The 26,597-nt window shown below is 38.6% G+C and overlaps 1 protein-coding gene across 2 annotated transcripts in view; it reads right to left on the bottom strand.

The window, feature by feature from the left end:
• Window positions 1-26,597, bottom strand: part of ABCG2 (ATP binding cassette subfamily G member 2 (Junior blood group)) — an 897,562-nt gene that overhangs the window by 790,682 nt on the left and 80,283 nt on the right. For both annotated transcript variants that reach the window (XM_044061359.1, XM_044061358.1), the window contains one exon: window positions 23,789-24,014. In XM_044061359.1, the coding sequence (XP_043917294.1) occupies window positions 23,789-23,997 (209 nt within the window). In that variant the 5' untranslated portion in view covers window positions 23,998-24,014. The remainder of the gene's footprint in view (window positions 1-23,788; window positions 24,015-26,597) is intronic.

The following is a 26,597-nucleotide window of genomic DNA, read 5'->3' as shown; positions in this document are numbered from 1 at the left end:
TTTATGTGCATACCCTGAACAGACACCAACCTGGCTAACAACATGAAAAACAATGCTCCTACTTAAGACTGAACCTGCACAAGCCGCTCTAAAAATTATAGACCAAAAACTTGCCTTCTCACAATGTATAAACTATATACGGGAATAGATGCTGACAGAGTTTATAGTCATTTAGAAGAAAACTCAATTTTGGCAGTAGAACAAAAGGGCAATAAAAGAAAGTCATATGGAACAAATGATCATTTGTTGTTAAAGTCACAGCGGAGAATTGTAAAAAGGGGAAGAATCTAAGTATGGCATAGACTAAGCATTTGATAGTATCCCACATTCATGGATAAAAGAGTGCTTAAAAATGTATAAGATACAACCTACACTGATTGACTACATTAAAGTGACCATGAAATAGTAGCAGACTACTTTGTAATTAAGCCAAGATAAAGGACAAATTATTATCCCAGTGATAAAAATCCAAAGGGGGATATTCCAGGGTGACTCTCTGTCACCATTGCAATTCTGCCTTGCCCTTAATCCATTAAGCTGTTTACTTAACAACTTAGGCCATGGCTATAATTTGGCTCCTAGAAAACAACAAAGTGTAAAGACTTCTCATCTTCTTTTTGTCGATTATTTAAAACTGTATAGTTCATCAGATGAGGAACCGAAACCCAACTGCAGGTTGTCAAACCTTTTTGAGATGATATAAGAATGCCATTTGGTCTTGATAAATGTGCAAAAGAAACCTCTAAATCAGGAAAACTGCAGCACCAGGAAAACATCAGTTTGGGATAAGAATGTGATATAAAAGAACTTGAGCAACAGGGAATGTATAAATATATGGGAATTGATGAAGGATCCGCAATAAAACATGAACAAATGCGAATAAAACTTGGTAAGGAATACTTTAAAAGACTTAAATTAATCCTGAAAACAGCGTTGACATCTAGGAACAAAATCCAAGCTAATTTACTCTTCCTGTCCTAACTTACAGTTTTGGAGTGATTGACTGGCCCCAAAATGTGTTGGATAGATTAGGTAGGAAACAAGAAGGATGTTTCATGCTCAACAAATGATTTATAAAACTCAGTGTATACCAAGATTATATATTCCCTGTTCCGAAGGAGGGATGGGCCTCCTTGAAATTGATTACATGTATAGATCTGCAACTGTGGGACTCCACATGTATCTGCTGACCTCACAAGACCCAAATGTAGTGAAAAGTTTGAAACATGAGGAGAATAAATCTAAGATGACTTCTCTGCTTAAAGTAGCAGAAGCAGATCTGCTTCAAGCAGGAATGGAAACCAAACCAGAAGTAGATAAAAATCAGGCAGCAAATGAATGTGCACAAACATTATAGTTTACCTTGGCCATTTTTACTCTTTTGTTCTCACTTACCTTGTCACTAATTTTGGAGATAGTTTTTCTTCAGCTACTTTTCCACCTTTATTTTGGGACTGAGTGCAACCGACTCTAATCACCCTTCACTTCACTCCGGGCTCACTCCGCTCCACTACCCTACCCCCCATTCCCACACACCCCCACTTTAATTACTTTTATTCTTTTTGCTAGCCCCTCTTTTTTCTCTGTACCTGCTGTGATGTCCCTGTCCTGGCCCAGTAATCAAGCCTTAATCCTCACCATTAACACCAGTGAGGGATGTGCACATTGGGAGGATGAACAGTACACACACAGTAAAGTACAATTTCCCTTAAGAACAAACAGAGATCACAGTCAGTCTCAGGCTGGATTTTCTCTCTCTGTCTCTCTCTTCAGATCCCCATTAAGACTTCCCACTGGCACAGCTATAGAGTAGAATCCTTAGCCAGGGTTCCAAGTCAAGTCCTCCCAGCACTCTCTCTGTCCAACCAGTGCTTCATATCCCTGGTCAAGTAGCTGACACACATACATACTTTGAGATTTAATTTATACACAAACACAGACCCGAGGAAGGTTGGCACAGGTTAACTAGCTATGCCCCCTTCTGCCCAGACCATAAGGTAGTTAGCACTGCCACCAGAACTCCTACTTATCAGTTACTATAAGGCCCTGCCCAAAGGGTGACCAATTCCACTGTGTAATGTTACTGTTATCCAAATGGTAAGTGTGACCAAACTTTTAAGGCTATTCTAGAGTGGCCTGTACAGTGTTACCAAACACATGCAAGTACCCTAAGAGCTTAAATATATGCAAGCAAACCAACCACAATTAAAAGGTTTAAATATATTTAATAATAAATAATAAAAGCACAAGATAATACTCATTAACTCAGCACAGTGACAACAGAGTTCAGAATCACAGGAAATACTTTAAAATAACATAGTAGGACAGTCTCACATAAATATAGAAAACATCTAACTAATCTTGTTATATTCCTATATATCTCTATGAGAAACTAAGTTCTAAATAACTTACTTACAGAGCAAGGCAAATACTGGTGAGTGGATTTCTTACTAGGTCCAAGACAAGATAGAAAATGCACTGACTGTCTCTCTGAGATAGTTCTTAAATTAATAATGCACATTACTGTTGAATCATCTCACACTGCATCATTCTTGTCACCTCTGCCTATGTTTCCCAGGCTAGCAGGAACTTAATTGTTCAACATGTCTCTGTTAAAAATACTTATCTCTCAGAAGCTGACAATTCACTCTTAGAAGCTTGCTTGAAACTGAAAAGTCGTAAAACAATTACCTTAAAAACCTCTAATTACCTATGTTTCCAGACAATAGAAAGAAGCCCCTCGCCTAGACCTCCCGTCTCTTAGCTGGGATAAACTAACTTTATAACACATCGTAAAACGCTTTACTTATCAGCTTGTTTTCTTAAGAGTTTTGCAAGTTAACTCTGAATATTCCAACTTTTACTATGAAACCATACATTTGCATTGGCATATCGTTTATACACATCTGCTCTTTTCCAGCAGGGTGCACTGTGGTTACAATCTTGAAGCTCAGTACAGAACATAAGGTCTTGAAATAAACAACTCCTGGCCATTACCAAACCCAAAAAAGGGCTGGTCAGTGTCTATATTTCCATGTCATTGTCATATTATGGAATGCTCTCCCTCCATCTATCACCCAATTAGACTCTGTAAGAACATTCAAAACAGCATTAAAAGACCACTTTCTTAACAACCACATCTGCTCCTGTAATCACATGATTAAACCACCATAAGCTTACTCCTTAGCCTATATTTTTCTTATATTTCTTTTATTAGCCAAGCAACTGTTAACTACTTCTGTTAACTACCATGTTACTACTGTATAAATGTACATGAGATTTAATGTATTTTTATTTTTTTGTTTTAATTAGTAGTATTGTGTATCTGTTCTTTCTACTAAACATTTTTACCCTTGTATTACATTACTTTTTGTAATTGTTTTGTGGAGCTTTTCTCCCCAGGCCTAATGGGTCCTTCAGCCCAGCAGACTTTCCCAGTCAACAAATGTCAATAAAATAAATAAATAAATAAATAAGGAGAAGGACCAGATGAGAAGGCAAGAAATGTGGAAAATGCATAAATATAGTTGCAAGTATAGAAAAATACTGGAAGAACGTCATGTTGATCAGGAACAAATGCAGGAATGGTTAAGGAGAGGTGAATTCAAACCAAGAGATGAAAGGTTAACACTGGTGGCCCAAGATAGTGGGCTACATACATGCTGTTTTACAAAGTCCATTGAACATGTGGGAGAAACAGACAAATGTAAGTTTTGTAAAACTGAATTAGAAACAGTTGCACACCTCATTGCTGGTTGTGACATACTAATGGCAGAAGGACTGTATACTGAAAGGCATAATAATGTGGCAAGACTGTTGCACTGGGGATTGTGCAAACATTATGGTAGTGAAGTGACTGAAAAACACTAGAATCATGAGCCACAAAGCATCATAGAAAAATTATGAAGTTTATATCATATGGGATCACCCATTACCAAAAGTTCAAAAGATAGATGCTAGAAAACCAGATATAGTGGTCCATGAAAAGAAAACAAAAGTAGAATTTAGATATGTTACCAATCCATGTAAACTCATACAAATTGCAGGAGTCATTACTGGGCACATTGCCAGTGCTGCAAAGAGCACTTTTGCCTGACATCAGACATTGAAACAATACCAATTTTGTGAACTTTAATCATACTTTGACTTAGGAATGGGGTCCATTCCCGTCATGGTATTAGAGACCCAAAAGATTTGGAGAACTTAATAGAGTGAAGTAACATGCCAAGTAGAAAAGCAGAAATTTCCTTCAGTCTCTATAGTAGTACACAAAGGTCATGAGTAAAGTTATTCCCTAAATCTACCATCTGTTTTGGTCTGCACAACTTCTGTACTGTGGCCACACAACTATTCTAAATCTAAATCTTTTAAAGTAAAGGATGATTAAAAATACGATTCAGACACATAAATAATTTTTCCAATATTTAACAGATTACCACATCAACAGTTACTGATGGGATATCAGTAAGCAGTTAATGACATACAGAAACTCTGCTGCAAGGAACTAATACATGTGGTAAACTTTAAGAAATATCCATCCAGCACAAGCCCCGATGATGAAAATGATAAAGCCCTAACCAAGCCACAGGCAACCAGAGCTTGATTAGCAGCTCAGCTGCCAGACAGACCTGAAAGGTAAGAGAATAGGAATGAGCAGATATTGCAATCTTATCTATCCTCAAGGAGGGGGAATGGTAGCTTTAGCTTGGCATTTAGGTGACACTTAGTTGGTGCCCTAAGTGTTGCTCTTAAGCAGCATCAGCCTGAAAGCATTCTTTGCTACCGTCCAGCCACACATCACTGAGAAAGTGTGCACAGGCACACTTCTCACATCAAGGAAGCAACAGCACAGCTCAAAGCACCACCACAAGGGGAAGGCTCCACTGGGGACAGTAGATAGTTACTCAAGACAAGCAAGCTAGCACACATTACCACCTGACTCTCACCATGTGGAAAGGCAAGGGCTAATTGGGCTAAATGGTCAGGAAGAAATGGACTGCAGGGTTCTCACCTAGCCCTGGGCATCATGGTTCCTACCCCCATAGAACAAATGGTCTGACTGAGTACAAATAAATGACCCATCAGGCTGGTCCTGTAGCTTTAAAGAAAGTAAATATGCATTCAGGGCTGCCTAGGTCAGCAACACAGATTTTGTTTCATTAATAACTGTCCACTTAATTTTAATGTAAAGATGTAGATGTCAATATCTACCCCAATTAATTATTTTGAATCTGGAGCAAAGCAATGTCATACGACTGGACGTAATGTCCTGTGTATTTCTATATTATGCCACTAGATGGTGAATTGTGTTCAGTGTGCAAAAGTTCAGTGGTAATGCCTTTACAACATAAAAGCTTGCTAAGACTATTTTAATCTCTTTCTGTTTCTTGTTTACTGAAACATATGTTGCTAGTTGAGCTGTTAAATTTTGCTGTTAATGCCTGCCATGGTGTTTGGATTACTTAGCAAAGGTGAAAAACTATTAAAAGGTACTGCTGTTCTATCCAAGCTTTATGGGTTATATTATTCCAAGGATGTAACAGCCAGCCAGCTTACAAAGCTTCCAGGTACCTGCCATATGCCATTGGCTAAAAAACAAGTTTGGGCTTCAGAGCTTTCCTGCCAACAGAGATAGTGAGGCTGAGTCCTGAAAGAACAATGCTAGGCTGAACAAAAAATAAATAACCAAACTGTGAAATAAACAACACACCAAAAAGCAAGGGGGATGGAGACAGGGAGCAGCTACTGCAGCAATAATCAATTGAACATCTACTGTTATGGTACATTTACTTAACACAACTGCACTATGTTCATCATACTGATCACTGCTGCAGTAGCCTTAGCTATATGGGCAGCCTACCCTAGCTTACTACATCTGGGAAGAGGAAGGAGAAGAGTCCAGGAGCCCCTAGACAATGGCCCTTGCAAAGCCTGATCTACACCTAAGGAAGGAATCAAGTTTATACTGCTTTGTAAAGGTATATATTAAGGACCATGTAGCAGTTTCTATAATACTTCTAGAATCCAACCCTTTCCAAAAAGCCATGGATGAAGCCATGGCACTGATAGAGTGGTCTTCACTCTGCCTGAAATAGTTATTTTCTGGTGAGTGTGATGTTCCTCCTCTGGACCAGTAACGGAGCTTCAGTCCTCACCACTAACCACTGACACTGGTAGGGAACATTCACTTAGAACAAAAATAGATACATACAGTATTTTCAGATGCAGCTCTCCGCACTAAGCACAATTTCCCTTAAGAGCACACAGGCAGCACACTCCAGTCCTGGGGCTGGGTTTTCCTCTCCAGGCCACAAATAAGACTCCACCTTTCTCTCTACCAGAAACCAGTGTTCTGGGTCCCTGTTCCAAGTAGCTGACATACACACTCTTTGAGATTTGATTTTCACACATACACACACATACACACACACACACACACACACACACACACACACACACACACACACCTGGGAAAGGCTGGCACAGATTTACCCACTATACCACCTCCACCCAGACTATAAGGTAAATTCACTGCCATTAGCCAGGTACTTTAAGATTTTTACCGAGGTACCCAATTATTTTTAGTAAAATTAATATTTATACAAATGCTAGTATTAACCAAGCAGCAAAACTTTCAGGAGCATAAAGCCATAGTGCCACCAAAGAAATGCAATTGCTCTCAAAGTTTAAAATATTTTCTAAAAGACCAGCCACAATGAAAGGTTTAGATATATTTAATGATAAATAATAAAATAGAAAACATGAAAATACTGAATATCTATTTATGATAAACACCAGAGTTTCAATTCACAGGAAATACAGAAAATAGTACAGATGGAAAGACTCATACAGATACAGAAAAAATGTAACTAGTCTCACTATATTTTCATAACAGACTAAAAAATTACTATTCCCTGCTTACTTACTAAAGTAAGGCAAGATGAAGTGGGTGAGTGCCTTTGTTGTCACTTTCCCAAAAAGAGAGTACTGAGTGTCCTCTGTCACATCTCTCACTAGTACCTAAAATACAATTTCACTGCTGGCTACAGAATGACATCATATCTGGACACATGACTCTGTGGTTCCCACACTACCCCCTTGCTAGAAACTTGAGCCAGGATTTAGCACAGATGTGTCACAATACACACCCAGAACCCTTATTCTAGTATCTGGAGACTGTAAAACAATTCCATCCCTTTCACCCTTCCTGTAGAGACTAACCAGTTATTCTCTGGCACCCCAGGGCAGCAATTAATTCACCACTAAGGATAATAAGAGCAGGGTCCCAGGCCAGACATTGCATCTCTGGCTGCATTCAGGCCTGTGAGATAAAATCTTTATGACCTAAACCAAGTAATTTAAGTTCAGGCTATTTTTCTTAAAGTTAACTGAGCTGAGCTTAACCCCTTCTCTTCCAGCATCCTATGTTAACATATATACATTTCCTTAGTTATAACAGTACAGTTTGATATAAATGTTTACTCATTTTCTGTCCAGCAGGACCCACTGTTGTTACATTTTTAACACAAGCATCTGCAAAAATTAGTTTGATATTCAAATGGCATAAAATTCTTTACAAAACTCCAGCTAGTTAGGCCGGCATATGCTGCACACTACACTGCTCCCTCTGGCATAGCTGGCACTACCTCACATCATCACATTGAGTATAACAAAAGGTAATATCCTTAGGCAACCATATTGAAATAGTCTGTTGTGACACAGATTGTCCCTTCTTTTTACCTTCACAAGAAATTAACAATTGATCCGAAGATCTGAAAAGATAGCACCGGCGTTGTCTGTGGACATCCAAGGTATGCAGTATCTTTTCTCCCTCATTTTTGGGTTCAGGAGAGAAAACTGGAAGATGGACAGTTTGGCTTAAAGTAAACTCAAATGCCACTTACATAAAGGAAGGATTGGTTCTCAATGAAACACTGTCCCTGTGGAAAATGAAATAAGGTCGTCTCACCATAAGAGCTTGAACTCAGATACCCTTCTTGCAGAGGTCAGAGCAATTTGTAAAACTGTTTTCTGTGTTAAGAGTCTCAAGTCAACCAGGTTAGCTGGTTCAAATGAAGCAAGGGTTAGCTTCTATAATACAAAATTAAGATCCCAAGGAGGAGCCCTCAGTACTCTTGGAGGTGTGTTATGCAAAACCCCTTTCAATAACATTTTGACATGAGAATGCATTGAAAAAAGAGGATCCATTAGCAGACATGCTGAAATTACCAATAAATGAACCTTGATAGAGGAGTAAGAAAGGTTATAAGATAGTAACTCACATAAATATTGTAAAAAGAAAAAAAAAACAGAGAAAGTACAGTTGTGTACACTTACCATAAATGTAGATGTTCGAGTGTATTCACTGTTGCAGTCGTCACATTTGGGTTATCTGCTTGCAGTAGCCCTCAGTCAGCCTGATTATCAAAGTCTTGGGTCCTGCATTGGTTGCTGTCTCTTTTTCCATGACGTCAGGTAGTAAGGGGTATAAAGCATGCAGCCGACACCATTACATCAGTTTTTCTTGCCCCAGATGTCAGGTGCCCCCCTTAATGGGATGCAATTAAATATATATATATATATATATATATATATATATATATATATATATATACATACAAGGTTATACCTCCAACAAAAAAGCAAATACACCAAAAAGCTTTTAAGTATAGTAAAGGAGACTAGAGGTATAGCCAAAAGAAGTAAGGGGGCTAGAAGAAGGGTAACCAGGACTGATACACTCGAACATCTACATTTATGGTAAGTGTACACAACTGTACTATGTTCTTCGTGTTTCACTGTTGCAGTCATCACATTTGGGTAGATTCCCAAAGCTAAGGATGGGAGGAGGAATTTAGATAGCATTAGGACCCACTATAAAGCCCTGCAAGACTGCAGTGGCAAAGCCAGGTCTGGATTTAGAGAAAATTGGCAAATGGTAATGCTTGGTGAAAGTATGTACAGAACTCCAGGTAGCAGCTTCTAGGATGTCTCTGGTAGGGACACCTCTGAGAAAGGCTGTAGAGGTAGATGCAGCCCTGGTTGAATGGGGTCTAATCCCCTGTGGGATAGGTTTTCCATGGTGCTTATAGCAGAAATGAATGCAATGGCCTATCCATTTAGAAATGGTTTGCTTTGAAATAGCCTTCCCTTCTGCCCCTGCAGCAAATGCCACCAGCAGTTGTTCAGATTTCCTTAGAGATTTAGTCCTGTCTAAGTAAAATCTAAGTTGTCTGTGCACATCTTAGGAGTGCAGTATCCGTTCCCCTTTGCTCTGTGAATTAGAAAAGAAGGTCGGCAAATGATTGGACTGATTAAGAGCCACACTGGATACCACCTTGGGCATAAAAGAGGGATTAGTCCTGAGGGACACCCTGTCCGCATGAAAGATGATGAAAGGCTCCACTGCCATAAGGACCTGTAATTTGGATACCCTTCTTGCTGAAGTTAATGCTAAAAAGAAAGCTGTTTTCCAAGAAAGGAATTTTAGCTCTGCAGTTGCAGCTGGCTCAAAAGGAGGAAGAGTGAGTTTTTCCAATACAAAATTAAGGTCCCAGGCTGGAGTTGGGGCTCTCCTGGGTGGTTTTAAGTTTTTGACCCCTCTAAGGAACTGCTTGAGCACTGGATGAGAAAAGAGGGGTGGTTCCATGATGTAATCAGCTGAAATGGATGAGGCGTGAATTTTGATAGAGGAAAAGGAAAGGCCCTTGTGAAGCAGCTCAGTTAAGTATTGAAGAATCTGAGGTAAATTGGGCGCTGCTGCAGCCATCCCTTGAGTTTGGTTCCAGGCACAGAATTTTTTCCATTTTTCAGCATAAGATTTTCTAGTACTAGGCCTCCTTGCCTCCAAAATGACATCCAACACTTGTTTACTGAGGGATAGTAATGGAGAGATTAGGTAATTAGCCAGGCTGCCAGGTTCAGAGTTTGAAGCTGGGGGTGCAGAATCTGGCTCTCCTGCTGAGGTAGGTACCATGGGGCCAGCTGTGACACACTGCGCAAGAGGGGGTACCAGTGTTGGCGTGGCCAGTCTGGTGCAATCAGTATCATCCTTGGTTTGTCCTGTTTGATCTTTAGTAGTACTTTGGAGAGGAGAGGCAGAGGAGGAAAGGCATAAACTGATAGTTTTTTCCAGTTGAAGAACAGAGCATCCACTTTCCAAGCTTGTTTGTGGGTAGTCCTTGTGCAGAATTTGTCCAATTGTTAGTTCTGGGGGGAGGCAAACAGGTCTATATCTGGGATCCCAATTTTTGGTCAACATGTTGAAAATCTTTGGTTCCAGTTTCCATTCGTATAGGTCCATGAGATTTCTGCTTAGTTCGTCTGCCAGTGTATTTAGTTTTTGTGGCAGGAACTGAGCCTGTAGATGAACTTGGTAGCTCAAGGCTGTGTTCCACAGAGCCATGGCTAGTCTGCAGAGGGGGTAAGAATGGGTACCCCCTGCTTGTTTATGTACCACATAACAGTGGTGTTGTCCGTCTTTACCACTAATTGTCCTGGAAGAATGTGGTCCTTGAAGGCTGTCAGAGCATTCTGTACAGCTAACATTTCTTTTTGATTGATATGCAGGTGCATTTGACTTGGGTTCCATTTGCCCTGAATGCACTTCCCTGCCAGGTGAGCCCCCCATGCATAGTCTGATGCATCTGTTGTTAGGGTTTCGGTGGCAGGGGGTAGAGTAAATGGTAGTTCCTTGTTTTGGTTTGAGGCCTCTGCCCACCAAAGGAATTCTAACCGTAAGCAAGGTATGATAGGAATCATTGCTTCTAGATCCTGAGAATGTTGACACCATAGGCTTTTTAGATACCATTGTAGTTTCCTCATATGCAGTCTTGCATATGGAATTAGTAGAATGCACGAGGCCATGAACTCCTAGGCTTGCAATATTTGGCTTGCAGATAGCAGGGTTTTTGTGGCCACTAGTTTGAAGTAAGTTGTCAAATGAATTTGTTTTTCTGACATGAGGAAAGCCATCTGGGAAGTTGTGTTCAAGCTTGCTCCCAGGAATATAACTTACTGACAGGGTACCGGCTGTGATTTCATTTCATTTATGGTGTACCCCAGACAAGTTAACACCTTTTGTACAAATGCCAGATGATGCAGAAGTATGTCCTGGCTTTCTGCCTGAATTAGACAATCGTCCAGGTATGGGTATATATGAATATTTCTTTGCTTGCAAAATGCAATGACTGGAGCTAGGCACTTTGTGAATACCCTGGGCACAGTAGATAAGCCAAAGGGCAGTGCATGCAGCCTGCTTTGAAGTGTATGTACTTTCTGCAGGATTCCATGATTGGGATGTGCAGGTAGGCTTTCTTTAAATTCAGTGTTGCCAACCAGGCATCTTTGTCAATCATGGGAAGCAACTGGTGAAAAGTTAGCATCTTGAATTTTGGAATCACTGAAAAAGGTGTTTAGGATAGAAAGGTCCAGGATAGGACATCATGAGTTGTCTTTTCTGGGTACCAGGAAAAGTCTTGAGTAGAAACCTTGTCCCTTTTCCCCTTCTGGTACAGTCTGAATAGCCTTTAATCTTAAGACAGAGTACTTGCTTTTGAGCCTCTGCTCACTGATTTGGGGGTAGATCTGGCCAACCGTTTGGGGTTGGTAATGTGTGGAAGTGAAATCTGTATCCTTGGGAAACTAAAAAATATACACGATTCCTCCACTCCTTCACCAGTAAAGCATACAAAATACAAAATGGAGAACACCGAATACTGCAATTTGAATTTTTTAATTCTGGTACCTCGGCCTTCGCCTTCTCCTGGAATACATTTTGCTTAATGCTTCACCCATTTTTATACAAATCTTTTAATTGAATAATTAATGCACCATCCCCCAATTAAATAGTTACAATCATTTCATTACTACTTAAAGCAAACAAATTTGGCATTTCTTAAGCACAACTATACAGCATGTTAACTGGAGAATAAATAACATTCATTTCATAAATACTTCTGATAATATAAACATGAATATAAATATTGTTGCTAATAATATATATGCCTGTTGTTCACATAATGTTACCCTTGCAAGCAATCCCTTTTCCCTGAATATTAGAAAATATTAAGAAATATGTGAAGAAATTAAAATTACTGCAAAAATTACTGAAAAAATTACTTGAAAAAGATTACTAACAAAATTCTTATGTAGAAAACACATCACACCTCCATATCCATATCCATTTTGTATTTTGTATCCTTGGGAAACTATGTTTAAAACCCATTTGTCCTGGGTAATAAGTTCCCAGTTTTTTGCTTGCAGAGCAATCTTTCCCCCTAAAGGAGCAGTCAGTTGTGAAGTGATTGGATGTTTTAAAGTTAAGTATTTGAGGCAGCTTATCATAGGGGGGAGTCTTACTACTCCCTGATTTGGAAGTGGGAGCCCCCCACTGCTTAGTCCTGAACGTACCCTGGGACTGAAGCCTGGGTGTTCTACTGGTTCTGGGTTTGAACTGAGAAGGCCTGGAAGAGGCAGGAAAGGACCAATTTTTTGAGGGCCATTGCCTACTAAATCTAGGAGGCTGCACTTGTAAGAAATCTTTAACAGTTTGCATAGATTTAGCTTTTTCCTCCATCTTTTTAAGAACTTCTTCTGCTTTGTCGCCAAACAGGCAGTCCTGACTTCAGGGAGCATCCAGCAATTTAGTTTTAACATGATCTGGCAAATATTGCTCCTTAAGCCAAGCATGCCTTCTAAGTACAGACCCAATGACAGCAGCCCTGTAAGATGCCTCTAGTGAATCAAAACCACATTGCAAAGTATGTTTTCCAACCTATTCAGCAGAATGCATTAAATCCTGTAAATCCTTATTTTCAGCACAATCAGAAATCAACATCATTTTCTGTTTAAGCAATCCAATAATATGCTGCTGATACTTTAACATATGAAATTGGCAATTTAAGGCCCTGATGGCCAAGGTTGCAGAGGTGTATACCTTCTTACCCCATCTATCCAGGGCCCTGGAATCTTTATCAGATGGGGTAGGATTTTTGGCAGTAGTAGCCTTAATGCCCTTGGGTCCCTGTGAAATGGTCTCAGGATTCGCAGTAGGATTTTTAAAAAGGAACTCGTGAGAATCAGGAACCCTGTAATAACTATCAGGTTTTCTGGGAGCAGGAGGTAAAGAGTCAGGGGCCAAGCTAGATTCCGAAAAGGCATTGTCAACAATGTCCAGCACAGGAGGGATAGCTAAAGGCCTGTGTTGGGGCAGAAGTAAGAAATCTCTAAGCCTCTTTTTAGAATCAGAGTAATCCTGGCTTTCCCAGTGAAAATGCTCCCTAAGAGTATGCAAGGTTTCACCAAAAGTAAAATACACTGGGGGAGAAGCAGAGGGAATAGAGTGTTCTGCATCAGAATCCTCACAGGTAGATAAGGGTAAATCCTGGTCATCAGAGGAGCCAGAAATTTCAGAATCCTGGTCTGAAGTATCATAAGCAAATTCAGTCCTAGGTTTCTTAGAGGGGGAAGGTTGGCTTCCCCTGATTAAAGTAATAAGGTCTTCAGCCATTCTTATCATTTGTTTTTTTGGCATAGAGGCCTGACCATGCAGTCTGGGTGTCAGTTTCCTAGGCATGGTTCAAGTTTTAGACCTAGAAGAAGAAGACGGCGTCAGTTTAATATGCAAGTCAGTAGGCCTGAATACACCTTCAGAAGCCAGTGCCTGCACAGCAGCTCCAGACCCATCCAAGGTAGAGACATCCACAGGTTCCACAGTTGAGGCATCTCGCGGCATACAGGACTCCGAATGGGTCTCAATAGAGGCCTGCAAATCTGAAGTAGCAAGTATCAGAGGCTGCGAAAGCACCTCACTGAGTACCGGTGAACTGGCGACTAGCTTAGGAGAAGCATTGTCGGCAGATTTGGACCTAGGCGGCCTGTCTCTGTCTTTATCTTTGCATTTTTCTGGAATATCAGTAGTCAGGTGACTTACTGAAGACATATCTGGATAATTGAACCGAGTACCAAAATATTTAGAAGCGAAAATGTACCGACGACAAATAGTACGTGGTTTAAATAAGGCAAAAAACTGACAGCGAGGTACGTCCTGGTCAGGGCCTAGGCAAAGAATACAGTACGAATGAAAATCTTTATGAGGTATTTGCTTTCCACAAGAAATACAATTATTGACTTTTACTGACAACGGTTTAGAGCAAGAAAAAGTTTCCCCAACGGGGTACTTAGCTTTAGTTGAAGACTTCAGTTCTGAAACTCGAAAATGAAAATTTCAGGAGTCAGCTGACCGGCACTTGCGAACTGCTTCTGCTTTGGGCACTGCACAGCAAGAAAGACTGATGTAATGGCATCGGCTGCATGCTTTATACCCCTGACTACCTGACGTCACAGAAGATGAGACAGCAACCGACGCAGGACCCAAGACTTTGATAATCAGGCCGACTGAGGGCTACTGCAAGCAGATAACCCAAATATGATGACTGCAACAGTGAAACATGAAGAACATCAACTAGCCCTGAATGGGTGCTGGTTGTGTTGCTGGCACCAACTAGAAAACCCTTTCCATTTGTTAATATATGATTTTCTAGTAGCAGGCTTTTCGGCCTCAACTACTGCCTGCTGCAAATTCTCAGTAAACCAATGCCTAAAGGAAATTAAGACACTGTCATCCAGGCAGTCAAAAACCATGATTGTCTAAGCCAGAAGGGAATCACCTCAGTGATCTTGGGAATTCTTCCATCTGAATCTTCAGAAGTACACGGGACATTAGTGGAAAGGTGGAAAAGCATACAGGAACATTTATTTCCAAGGAAGAGAAAAAGTGTCTATCTTCCATGCCTTATTGCATGGAGTCCTGGAGCAAAATCTTGCCTGCTGATTGTTCACTGAGAAGGCAAAGAAGTCTACTTGAGAATCTCCCACAGATAGATCAAATCCTGGAAGACCCCTTGCTCTAGTTTCCATTCTTGAGGGTCCCCCCTTGTCCTGTTCAGCTTGTCTACCACAATGTTTTGCTCTGCCAGAATGCAGGATGCCTGCAGAGTGAGATTGTGTTCTGAAGTTATATCCCAAGCTAACATGGCTAGTCTGCAAAGGGGGTAAATTCTGGTTCTGCCTTGTTTGTTGATGTACCACATGACTGTGGTACTGACTGTACTACAGTACCACAGTCATGTGGTACTGGCTGTAACAACTTGAAGAGGTCCAGGGGACCAAAGATGATTAAAAGAGTTGAGTGTCTTGATCACGGCAAGCATCTATTTTATATTTATGTATTTGCAACTGTCCTTGGTGCTCTACATACCTTGCACATTTATTACTCCTGAAACTGCTCCCCAGGCAAAATCTGAGGCATCTCTTGTGACTGACAGCTTTGGAACAGGGGGGAGGAAGAGACCTTGATTTAGGGATATCTGTTGTTTCCACCAAGTTATTTCAATTCTGAAAAATTCCAACACTGGGATCTGAAAAGACTAGTGGTGTTGTTGCTGGGACCAAAGAGACTACAGATACCACTGTATTTTTCTCATGTGGAGTCTTGACAGGGGTATCATGAGAATCATAGAAGCCATGAGACTTAAAATCTTACAGTATTCTTTCTGTGACCAGATTGATTGGAATACTATAAAAACATCTATATTTGAGATTTTTTTTTTACTGTGGAAGAAAAATTCTTTGAACTTCAGTCTAGTTGACATCCCAGAAATACAATCCTTTGAAAAGGAGTCAAGAAAGACTTCTGAATGTTCTCTTGGAATCCCAGCTTGTTTAAGAGATCTCTCACCCAAAAGAGAAATTCTTGACACTTTGAAAAAAATGCAAAGATAAGCATCTCATCTAAATAAAGAAAAATGTGGACACCCTGTAGCTTGCAATGACCTACAACTGTTGCTAGACATATTAGGAACACACTTGGTGTAGTAGATGGTCCAAAAGTTAAAGTAGAGAACTGACAATGTGATCCAGGCACACAAAACATTAAGAAATACCTTGTCTGGATGAATAGAAATGTGATAAGCATATTTTAAAATGTTACAAGGAAACTTGAAAGAGGAAGAAAAGGTAACATGTTGTGAAGTGACATCATTTTGATTTGGGAGATCTCACAAACAGATTTAGGAAAGAAAGATCTAGAACTGGTCTCCAAGCAGTTTCTTTATTTGCAACTAAAAACATTCTTGAATAAAACCCCTTTCCCACTTGGGAAGGGGCAATAGGCTCTATCAGACAGCATGTGATGAAAGACAAATGAAAACAAAACAGTCTAGTCTGGAGGATAAGGAATTAGCCCTGATAAGGAGACATTTCCTCCCACTGCCATTTGCAACCTTGATGAATGATCTTTAGAACCCATTTGTCTGAAACTATCTGTTGCCAAAGAGAAAAGTACAGACTCAGACTTTCTGGAAGAAAAAAGGGGCTGCCAGGGTGGGAGAAGGAAACAAAGTCTCTTAAATAGTCATTCAGACTTATTGGACTGTCCTTGGTTTTGGGAGTTTCCAGAAATCTTCTTTGAACCCCCTTGCCATATCTTCTAAAATGTCTGTTTACCTGTATTTTGTTGGGACTGTTTATTTTGTTTCTTGCCAAAACTGGATGAGGAGTTAGAGAACCCTTTGGAAAACTTGGAAAAGAAGGGCTAAAAAATCTTAAAGATTCTTCCTTTCCATCACACTTTTTGATCACTTCTGCAGCAGAGGGGTATTAACTAAATCTCTTGTCTAAAGGAGAATATAAACTCTCTTTTTAGCATCATCAGGGAGGTTCTGAGAATGCAACCATGTGAATCTCCTCCAATCAGTACTAGTGTTCATAGCCCTTATCAACTGAGTCATGCACATACTGTGTAGAAGCTTGAACAATAGATTTTTTTTCCTCAGAAGAAGAAACTGCAGATAAAATATTCCAAAAACTTTCACAATTAGTCAGAACAAACCTTTAAATATATATGACCCTGACAATTCAAAATTCTGAAAATCAAAGTTGCAGAAGCATACACTTTTCCCATCCTTATCAGAGAGGTCCAAATGGAGAGATGATTAAATCAGCAAGAAAAGGACAGCAATTCTGCTGTAATTGAATTCATCCTCAAGTCTTTGTGAGATTTTTTTTTTTGCACAAGAAAAACTGTTAAAAGCTTCAAATGCAAATCTGAATTCATTAATACAACAGATCCATGAAAAACATTACACATATGAAGAAACTTTAGGCTGCCTGGAAAAAGAATCCGCATAGGAAGTATGAAAATATAAAGAAGAACATCTAGAGATTTTGGATAGGTATAAAAAAGAAACAATGAAATAGGAAAGAAAATGAGATCTGATATGGTGCAATATTTATGCAAACGAGAAAGCCAAATTAAATCAATACTAAAAAGGAGCTCTAAAGATATTTGAAGACAAATACAAGCAAAGGCACCCACATATGGAAAATTTCACAATACAACAAAATAAGAAGACAAGGGGGAAAGAAGAAAAGAGAATTAGTAATGGAGGAGTTAAAGAAATAGAAACTAAAGTTATGGATTACATGTGAAGTGAAGGATTTAGTGTAGAAAATCCATCTCTGGTAACATCACAGCATGATGGAACAATGAGTCCCCAAACTAAGGAGAAGCAGGTGGAGTGGGAGGCTTCTCCTGCGGTTGTTTGCATCTGAAGACTTGCCATATGATGCTGCTCTGCAATCTTCTGCAGGAAGTTAGAACAAAAGCTCAGTTGAAGTTCACAACAAGGCAAGGAGCAGGAAACTGTGGCAACTCTGACACAGGCAATGAAGTGGAGTAATGGGCCAATAAGCTCCCATATGATGGAGCAGCAGATGAAGCAGGATGCATCTGAAGAGGATATGTCACAGGAAGATGTTCTGTAACTTTCTGTAGAATGCCCACTGGAAAAAGAGAGCAAAGAATGTACTCGCAGTTTAGAAGAAAATGATCTAAGGGAAGAGCCGCTTAGGTCAATGAAAGAAACAGATTACAGAAAGTAAATAAGACCCAAAATGGTAGAAGTTTGATAAAACAGATGAACTCAGTAATCAAGTCTACTAAGAGAAGAGATATTCATGTAACATAACAGAAGTAAATAGGATATACTAAATAAATAACAGACGAAGTCTTACCACAAAAACATAGACCACTATGTTAAAGAAAGAGAAGAAATAAAATGCCACAATGGAAGCATCAAATAGAGAAAACTATAAAGCAATTAAGACAAGAAGTGTCACTGTTAGAAGAATATAGAAGAGACAGCAAATCAACAAAAATACTAAGGAAGACTGACATGGTAAAAGCAATACGCACTATCACAACAGACCAGGATCTTTCAATCCATATTTCAAATAATAAACTAAAGATATCAGCACAGATTGAAAAACATCGAAAAATATGCAAATAAATATAAAGGAAAGTTCAAAAGAACATAAAAAGACACCAATAAATCCACCAAGGAGGCTCACAGCAAGCACGACCAACTCCAGAAAGGATGCCAAAGAGTATTAAAACCAAAAGCATTTTATTTTATTCAATCCAGTAAGTTGATTTCACTCTCAACCAAAAAGAACAGTAGGGTCTATATTAGGTCGCCGAAATGGTATTCTGGCAAACACCTATTCAGCAACCCGTAATCAGCAAACATCACTTCAGTGATTTACTGAATTCACTAAGGGCAATGAAATAGTTGCCCAAAGCACAATGGACAACTAGAGGATTTTGCCCTTTTCTCCACTGTAGTGCAATCTCAGAGTTGGTATAAATAGTTGGGGGGGTATGAGGGCAAAGCCCCCCCACTTGGGTGGGTTCAAGTCAAGTAAAAGTTGGTCCGTTGTGCTATGGGCAACTATTTAATTGCCCTGAGTAAATTCAGTGAATTGCTGACAATTTTCATTGATTACAGATCGCTGAATAGGTGTTTGCCAGAATACCATTTTGCTGAACTAATATAGACCCAAAGTGTATGGACTTCATCAGAACTTAATAGTAAAATGCCATTTATTTTACCTTGGTCGAGCTTTTGATTGGATTTGTTTACTTTACTTTGGTAAAGTTCAAAAGAAGCAATCCATTACTAACCCCAAAAGAAAGTATCATAGAGAACTTGGAAACCAAGCAAAAGTAATAGAAACAACACCAAAAAAAGAAGAAACAGACACATTTTGAAGAATATTTATGAAAACCCTGTGGAACATACCAAAGATCCTAAATGTACAGAAAAATTAAAAGAATCAGTAAGGAATGTAAATGTAAAGGATATGAAATGAGATAAAGTAAAGGGCATAGAAAATGAAACAAAATTAAGAAAAGGTCCTAACTGGAAAACCCCATGATCAGATGCAGTACCTAACTTCTGGCTAAAAGTATCAACATGTTTGCACAAAGATTTAACCCTGAGTAAGAATTACTTACATGTACATCCCGAACAGGCACCGACCTGGTTAACAACAGGAAAAATAATACTTCTCCTTAAGAGTGAACGTGTAAGCCATCCTAAGAACTACAGATCAAGAACTTACCTTCCAATGATGTACAAACCATACTGTCTGGAACTGATGCAGACAGAGTTTATAGTCATTTGGAAAAAAAACTCAATCATGGCAATAGGACAAAAGGGTAACAGAAGAAAGTCATATGGAACAAAGGATCATTTATTGCTAAGTAAAGCCATAACAGATAATTGTAAAAAGGGAAAGAATCAATGTGGCATGGCTAGATTAAAAAAAAAAAACATTTGACAGCATCCAACATTCATGGATAAAGGAATGCTTACAGATGTATAAGATATACCCTACACTAATCAATTACATTACACTAACCGTGAAATAGTGACAACCCACTTTGCAGTTAATCGATGACAAAGGGCAGATTCAAAGGGGGATATTCCAGGGTGATTCTTTGTCACTTCTAGTGTTTTGTCTTGCCATTAACCCATTAAGCTGTTTACTTAACAGATTAGGTCATGGTTACAATTTGGTCCCCCCCCCCCCCCCAAAAAAAAAACTTATTTAAAGATTTCTCATCTAAATTTTGTGAATGACTTAAAGCTGTATAGTTCACAAAATGAGATGTAGAAAGTACAACTTCAAGTGGTTAAAACTGTCTCAGATGATATTAAAATAGCATTTGGTCTTGATAAATATGCAAAAGAAATATTTAAAGCAGAAAAGTTGCAGTATCAAGAAAATATTAATCTGGGACATAATGTGATATAAGGGAACTTGAGCAGGATGAAGTGTATAAATATTTGCTGGCTGATGAAGCATAAGCAATAAAGCATGAACAAATGGGAGCACTAAGGTTTCTCAGTCCCAAACAAAATACTATAAGCTGTTACAGAAGGAATTTCCAGAAGCTGCACACATTCTTCCAGCTCTGTCAGCTTTGAAGCATGTGTGTGTTACTGCCTGCAGTTTTCCTGACAGCCAGCTGCCTCTAAAATCGTAGATAGAGTGTACAGGGTAAGTTTTTATACACTGTTCACAAATCTGATCAAGTAGCTATAGCTTTAGTTTATCGTTCTGCTGTTAAACAGTTAATTCCAGTCTTGCTTTCTCGGTTTAATTTCTCCAAGTCTTTTGGTTATCTACTACAATGACGGGAATGGACCCCATTCCTAACTCAGGGTATGATAAAAAAAACATGAAATTAATATTGCTTCAGTCTCTAATGTTAGCCAAAATAGCTCTTTACAGCACTCCCAAAGTACCCAGAATTAACTCCATCTGTAATTCATACTGAGTTACATGTATCGGTAGCCTATCTAAATACAAATGCAACTTCTTTTATATGAGATCCATTGCTCCTGCTACTATTGGCACTGCCTAAGTATCCTTCTTCCTCATCGCTCTCATTTCTGCCTGCAAATCCTGGTATTTTAAGACTTTGTGTTTCTCTGTACATAAGACAGTTTAATCACTAGGTGTAGCAGTTTCAATGGTCAGTGTTACTTTTGTCTTTTTTTCTTGGACTACCATATCTAGTTTTCTCACATCTATTTTTGAACTGTTGGTAATGGGTGATCCCCTGTCATATAAACTTCTTCAATCTCTACAATGTTTTGTTGTGGTTTTATGTTTCCAATGTTTCTCAACTACTTCAATAGGGTTTGCACAATCCCCAACACAACAGTCTTGCCATATTACTACATTTTTCAATATACAGCCCTTCTGCCAGGAGTGTACCACATCCAGCAACAAGATATGCAACTGTTTCCAGTTCATTTTTACAGACCCTACATTCTTCTTTTTCTCTCACATGTTCAATGGAATTTGTAAACCAATATGTACATAGTCCTAAATCCTGGGCTGCTATAATTGACCTTTCATCTTTTAGTTTCAGTTCACTTCTCCTTAACCATTTCTGTATCAAATCCTGATCAACATGAGGCTGTTCCAGGACATCTCTGTACTTATCCCAATACTTATGCCACATTCCTTTCCTTCCCATCTGATCTTTTTTCTTACACTCTTTTTTTGGCACATTCAGCTGTTGTCTTGATTTTTGTCTATTTCTAGTCTGATTTTCATTCCCGCACAATACCAAAATGCTTCTGCGAAACTTAGCAAAGAGGTCATTTTAAATTCTTCTCATGTTTTAAAACTTTCACTATGTTTGGATCTAGTGAGGTCAGCAGATATGCATGCAGTCCCACAACAGCAGATCTTTACATGTAATCAATTTTGAGGAGACCCATACCTTTTTCAGAGCGAGGAATCTTGGTAGACACTGATTTTTACATATAATTTGATAAGAGTGAAGCACTTTTCTTATTTTGTTGTCCAACAGCTCCAATACTTTTTGGGGCCAGTCAGTCACCCAAAACTGTAAGTTAGAACAAGAATAGCAAATTGATTTATAGCTTGGACTTTATTCCTAGAGGTCAAGGCAGTTTTCAGTATTAATTTTGGAAATATCCTTTATTGAGTTTTATTCTCCTTTGCACATGTTTTATTGCCAGTCCTTCATCTATTGCCAACTATTTATATAATCCCTCTTACTCAAGCTCCTTTATAACACATTTTAATCCCAGACTGATATCTTCTTGGTGTGGAGCTTTCCAATATTAAATGTTGCCTTTGCTTCTATGTACCAATGTGAGTGACCGCTTGTAGAATGAGGTCTGTTTGCCAGAATGATGTACAGAATGTGACTATATTTTTGAGCAGGTAAGTGACTTACTCTTTTACCTAAATACTGCATGGCTACCTCAACAGCTACTGCCTGAAATGTACTAGTCAATATGTGTACAAAGTTTAAAATCTTTACTGAAGTTGCTGCATTGCATTCAAGAAAATGAAGTATGTGCACCATCTATTTTACAATTGTACATGTTATAATTAAATAATAACCCATGGATGGGTGTGGGTAATGCTGGATTTACCCACGGTTGGTGTGGTTTGGTCACGAGGGTGAAGCTCGAGTGACCAGACAAAGCCAACCATGGGTAAATCCAGCATTGCCCACACCCAGCCGTGGGTTATTGTTATTATACAATGACATTATTTAAGAAAAAAATACTTACTTTTCTTAAATAATGTCTTTGTATAATGGCTCCATGCTGCCCTTCTGCATTTTGAATGTATCCTGTGGCTGTTTTGATGTACTGCGCATGCACATGGGACTTGTGCCCCAATGCTTACGCAGTACATCAGTGTTGTGCAACTGTTGCAATGGAGAAAGGAAGATCTCTGTTGCTTCTTCTTTTTTTTTTTTTTTTATACAAAAAGGAAACCGGGAGACTTTATACCTTGGGGAGAGTCAGGACAGACAAAATAAAAGGATAATCAGGTAAGTTTTTTAAGTTTTGCAGAACTTACCTGATTATTTTTTTATTTTTGTCTGCACCATCTCCCTCCATTGGTTTAAGGCTTCCAGTTTCTTTTTACAGTAAAAAAAAAAAGTAAAAGTAAAAAAAATGCGAGATATACTAGTGGGAAAAAGTCCGGGCGACTGGACTTTTTTCTGTTAATATACTCTCTGAATTACAACGGGCATGCTGGTTAGGCTGGCCAATCAGCATGCTCGTTTTTGAATATTTTAGGCAGGTCGTTGTATAAAAGTGCTGTAAGTCCTCCCTGAAGCAACATCACTAAATACAAAGAATAGCTCAACCATAAAATGATATTATTACCCTGTGATAACACTGCACATAAACAAATCGTCTCTTCTATGAGTCAAGCCAGTCTATTATACCTGAATTTACAGAATACAAATAGATAAAAATGATTAATAAAACAAAGACACCATGAGCAAAAGCTCACGTCATAGTTTTCAAAACCAAAAAAGAATGCTTGCCAATTAGATCTATATTCATTCAATCATGGCAAACGTTCTGCTCATCTGACTGTCTCCAGTCTTAGGATTTGAAAGTGGCAATAAGAGGAAGGATTGTAATACCAGTGCAACAAGCAAATGAGTCACTGCCATGAACTGTAGGCACAATGCAATGTGCAAACAAGTCAGTACTGTGAAATGGAGGCAATCAGCATTTCACCTGAAAGAAAGTAGTGCTGAGTGCAAACACATGGTGACTGTCATTGTGCCACTTAACCATTTTTACAAATAATACAAATATTTTTCTAACTTATTGTGAATGAGGCTCAGCCATCAACATGGTTTAAAACAAAACTGGAACAGCTGCAAACCCTGTTTAACATAAATATACACTATGTGTTAGCTTATTAATACAATTTACTTTCTTAAAATGGTTCAGTATCTAGCTGGGGGCAAATTCTAGTGCTGATACGTGTCATTGAGAAACATTTATGATTTAACAAGAAAAGCTGCAAGATTGCTGTGAAAATATTAAGTGTAACTACTTAATAATAGCAAAATACATACTTTACATCTCTCAGAATGTCCTTTTTAGTCACTTTCTTTTTGCATGGCATACCAGAGGATGTTTTCACAACATAGCATATGTTGTGAAATGTTACAGTTGACCCCCTAGAATATGTGCGTGTTTCTTGTGTGGACAATTTTCTTCTAGAAGGAGTGCCATTTTGATCTACATCTTCCAGCTGTATTGTGGTATCTTTCTTTTTGTCCATTTCAGAAATTCCCAGTGCTGAAAAATAAAACAAAATGTGAAATTAAACTAAGCAAACGTGCTGAAACGTATGTATAAAATTTCCTCCTTACAATTTGCTAATTTTAGCAACTCTTCCTAAAACAACATAGAAACTCGCACAAATTCCTGCAAGATATATATATATATATATATATATATATATATATATATATATATATATATACATATATATAGATATCACACTTATCAGATTTTTGTTAAGCAGGTAGTTTAACAGACCCAGATTCTTAAGATTTACATGGAATTCTACTAGCATTTTGTGAATAAACAGCCGTTCAAAATGGTATTCATAATCATGCGTACCTTTTCTCTCTTAATTCACGTTGATTTATTTTCCAATTGTCTCTGCACTTTTAGTTTTTACTTTTATTCAACTCTGCCAACATCAACAATATCTCATATTTTAGCTAATTTTATTCTTGCTTCAGCACAGTTTGATGATGAGTCAATTCAAACACAAATTTCATGTAAAGCAACTGATCACAATAAAATTCTCCAACACCGTACTTTAGTCCAAATCTAATACACTTTTTCTTCACTAGGAAACCTTCCATATTCTCAAATATACTGGCAGTCCTTTCCCCAACCACCATCCTACCATTACACAAACACACATATCACCAAAAGTATTTCATTGCTGAGGTCATTGTACCTCGAAGTAATTAAAAAACACATCTGCAACAATCTTAAACAGAAGGACTGCTTTAGATGAAACAGTCCTTTCACTTCTTCTTCTTCCAGCTTTTTCCCAGTTAGGGGTCACCACAGCGGATCACCTGTCCACTCATGATTGGCAGTGGAGTTTTACGGTGTCGAGTTGCCAGCCTGGCGCCCAACCTTCCACAGAAGGCACACACTTTCACACACTCACACCTAGGGCCAATTTAGAGTGTCCAATCCACCTACAGCATGTCTTTGGGATGTGGGAGGAAACCGGAGCACCTGGAGGAAACACACGCGACCACAGGGAGGACATGCAGACTCTGCACAGAAGGCACCCCAGCCAAGGATCGAACTGGAGAACCTCTTGCTGTGAGGTGGCAACGCTAACTGCTGCACCACCGTGGCCATCCACAATCCTTTCACTAAACTTGTCAATATCCACAGAAACTGTCTTTTGACTGGTAGAATTGTTAAATCATTCTTTTAAAGAAAAAACTGTGAAATAAGTATGATTTTTTTTCAGTTATGTATTGCATAAGGAAAATACATTAAACCTATTTATTACTGCCTAGACATCAACACTAGACCTCAGATCTAATGCCGCTGTTTTTGCCTGCTAAGTCTTTTCCAGTAATACTCTTTTTTCCTAAGCCTTTATTACTGAAAACTAAATAGTGTATTTTATGCCAGAAAGGAGAAGATTAGACAGAGAAAGCCTTACACTAGTTAAGAATGAAATCATCCTAAGGCTCATAAGTAAGTACTAAGCAAATAGTCTTGTTGAATATTACAAGCCTAACTAAAAACATCTTAATCAAAAGTTACCACCAGCCTCAAGGAGGATAAGACAGGATAGACCAGAGGAGAATTTAAGGCTGCTCATTCAATTATCTAGGGTTAAACTGAAGGTGGCAAGGGTACTATTCTGTTTGATATGTAATGGAAGTTTTTCCAGAGGTGAAGGATACATCATGATAAGAAATTGTCACATGAATGTGTGTTATTTATCTGTTGATGAAGGTTTAATCCCTTTAACTGGGTATTTGAGGTGCCAATTGGTCTGTGAAGGAATAGGATGCCAAAGACAGTTGGATCATTCATGGCTCGAAAGGCTAGACACAGATCTCCACAGAGGTGTCTATAAGAGAATGAGTAAAGAGAAAGGGCTATCAGCCTGTCCTAATAACTAAGATTTTTGCTGTCAATGATCTTTTTAGTTATGAATCTCTAAGGTCTCTCAACTTGAATAATATTTTTAGACAAGTACATGCCAAAAGGAGCATTATATTCAGTAATGGGTCTAATAAGATAAAAAGAGTAAGATAAAATATGTAAAACACACACACACACACACACACACACACACACACACATATCCACTACAAATACATAATGGGATAATTGTCTTTACTAACCATGGCGTCAACCAATGATTGGGGAATTAGCTTTGCTACACACAGTTTGTTTATACATTCATTATTTTATTTGTTAAGCCTGACGGACTACCTTTTCAGCTCAGGCCTGGGGAAAGACTTATGGAGTTCAGAAAGTCTGTATTACAAATGTTCCAAATTTAGCAACATTCAACTTTTCACAGCTCTTGAACAAAGACAGTTCTATATTCTTATTTTCAAATATCATACGTGTTATATTTGGAAGTTTCATTCCTGTTGCCTATCTCCAAATTTTCAAATACAAATTTTACAAAATGACTACAGTGTGTGTTTAAATTTCCCTTCAAGAAATCATAATGACAATTAATTGGAATATTTTAAGGCAAATGACGTGATTTATATGCTGGTGTGGAGACACCAAGTTTTATACAAAACATCTAACAATTTAAAAAAAAAGCTTTCAGAGAAGAGAAATAACCAGATAAAAGCTGAACTAATGAAG

This window comes from Protopterus annectens, chromosome 2.part0 (assembly GCF_019279795.1).
Source record: "Protopterus annectens isolate FY-2018-M chromosome 2.part0, PAN1.0, whole genome shotgun sequence".
NCBI lineage: Eukaryota > Metazoa > Chordata > Ceratodontiformes > Protopteridae > Protopterus > Protopterus annectens.
The sequence above is the reverse complement of the archived record's forward strand: the minus strand, read 5'-3'. Positions and strand labels throughout refer to the sequence as shown.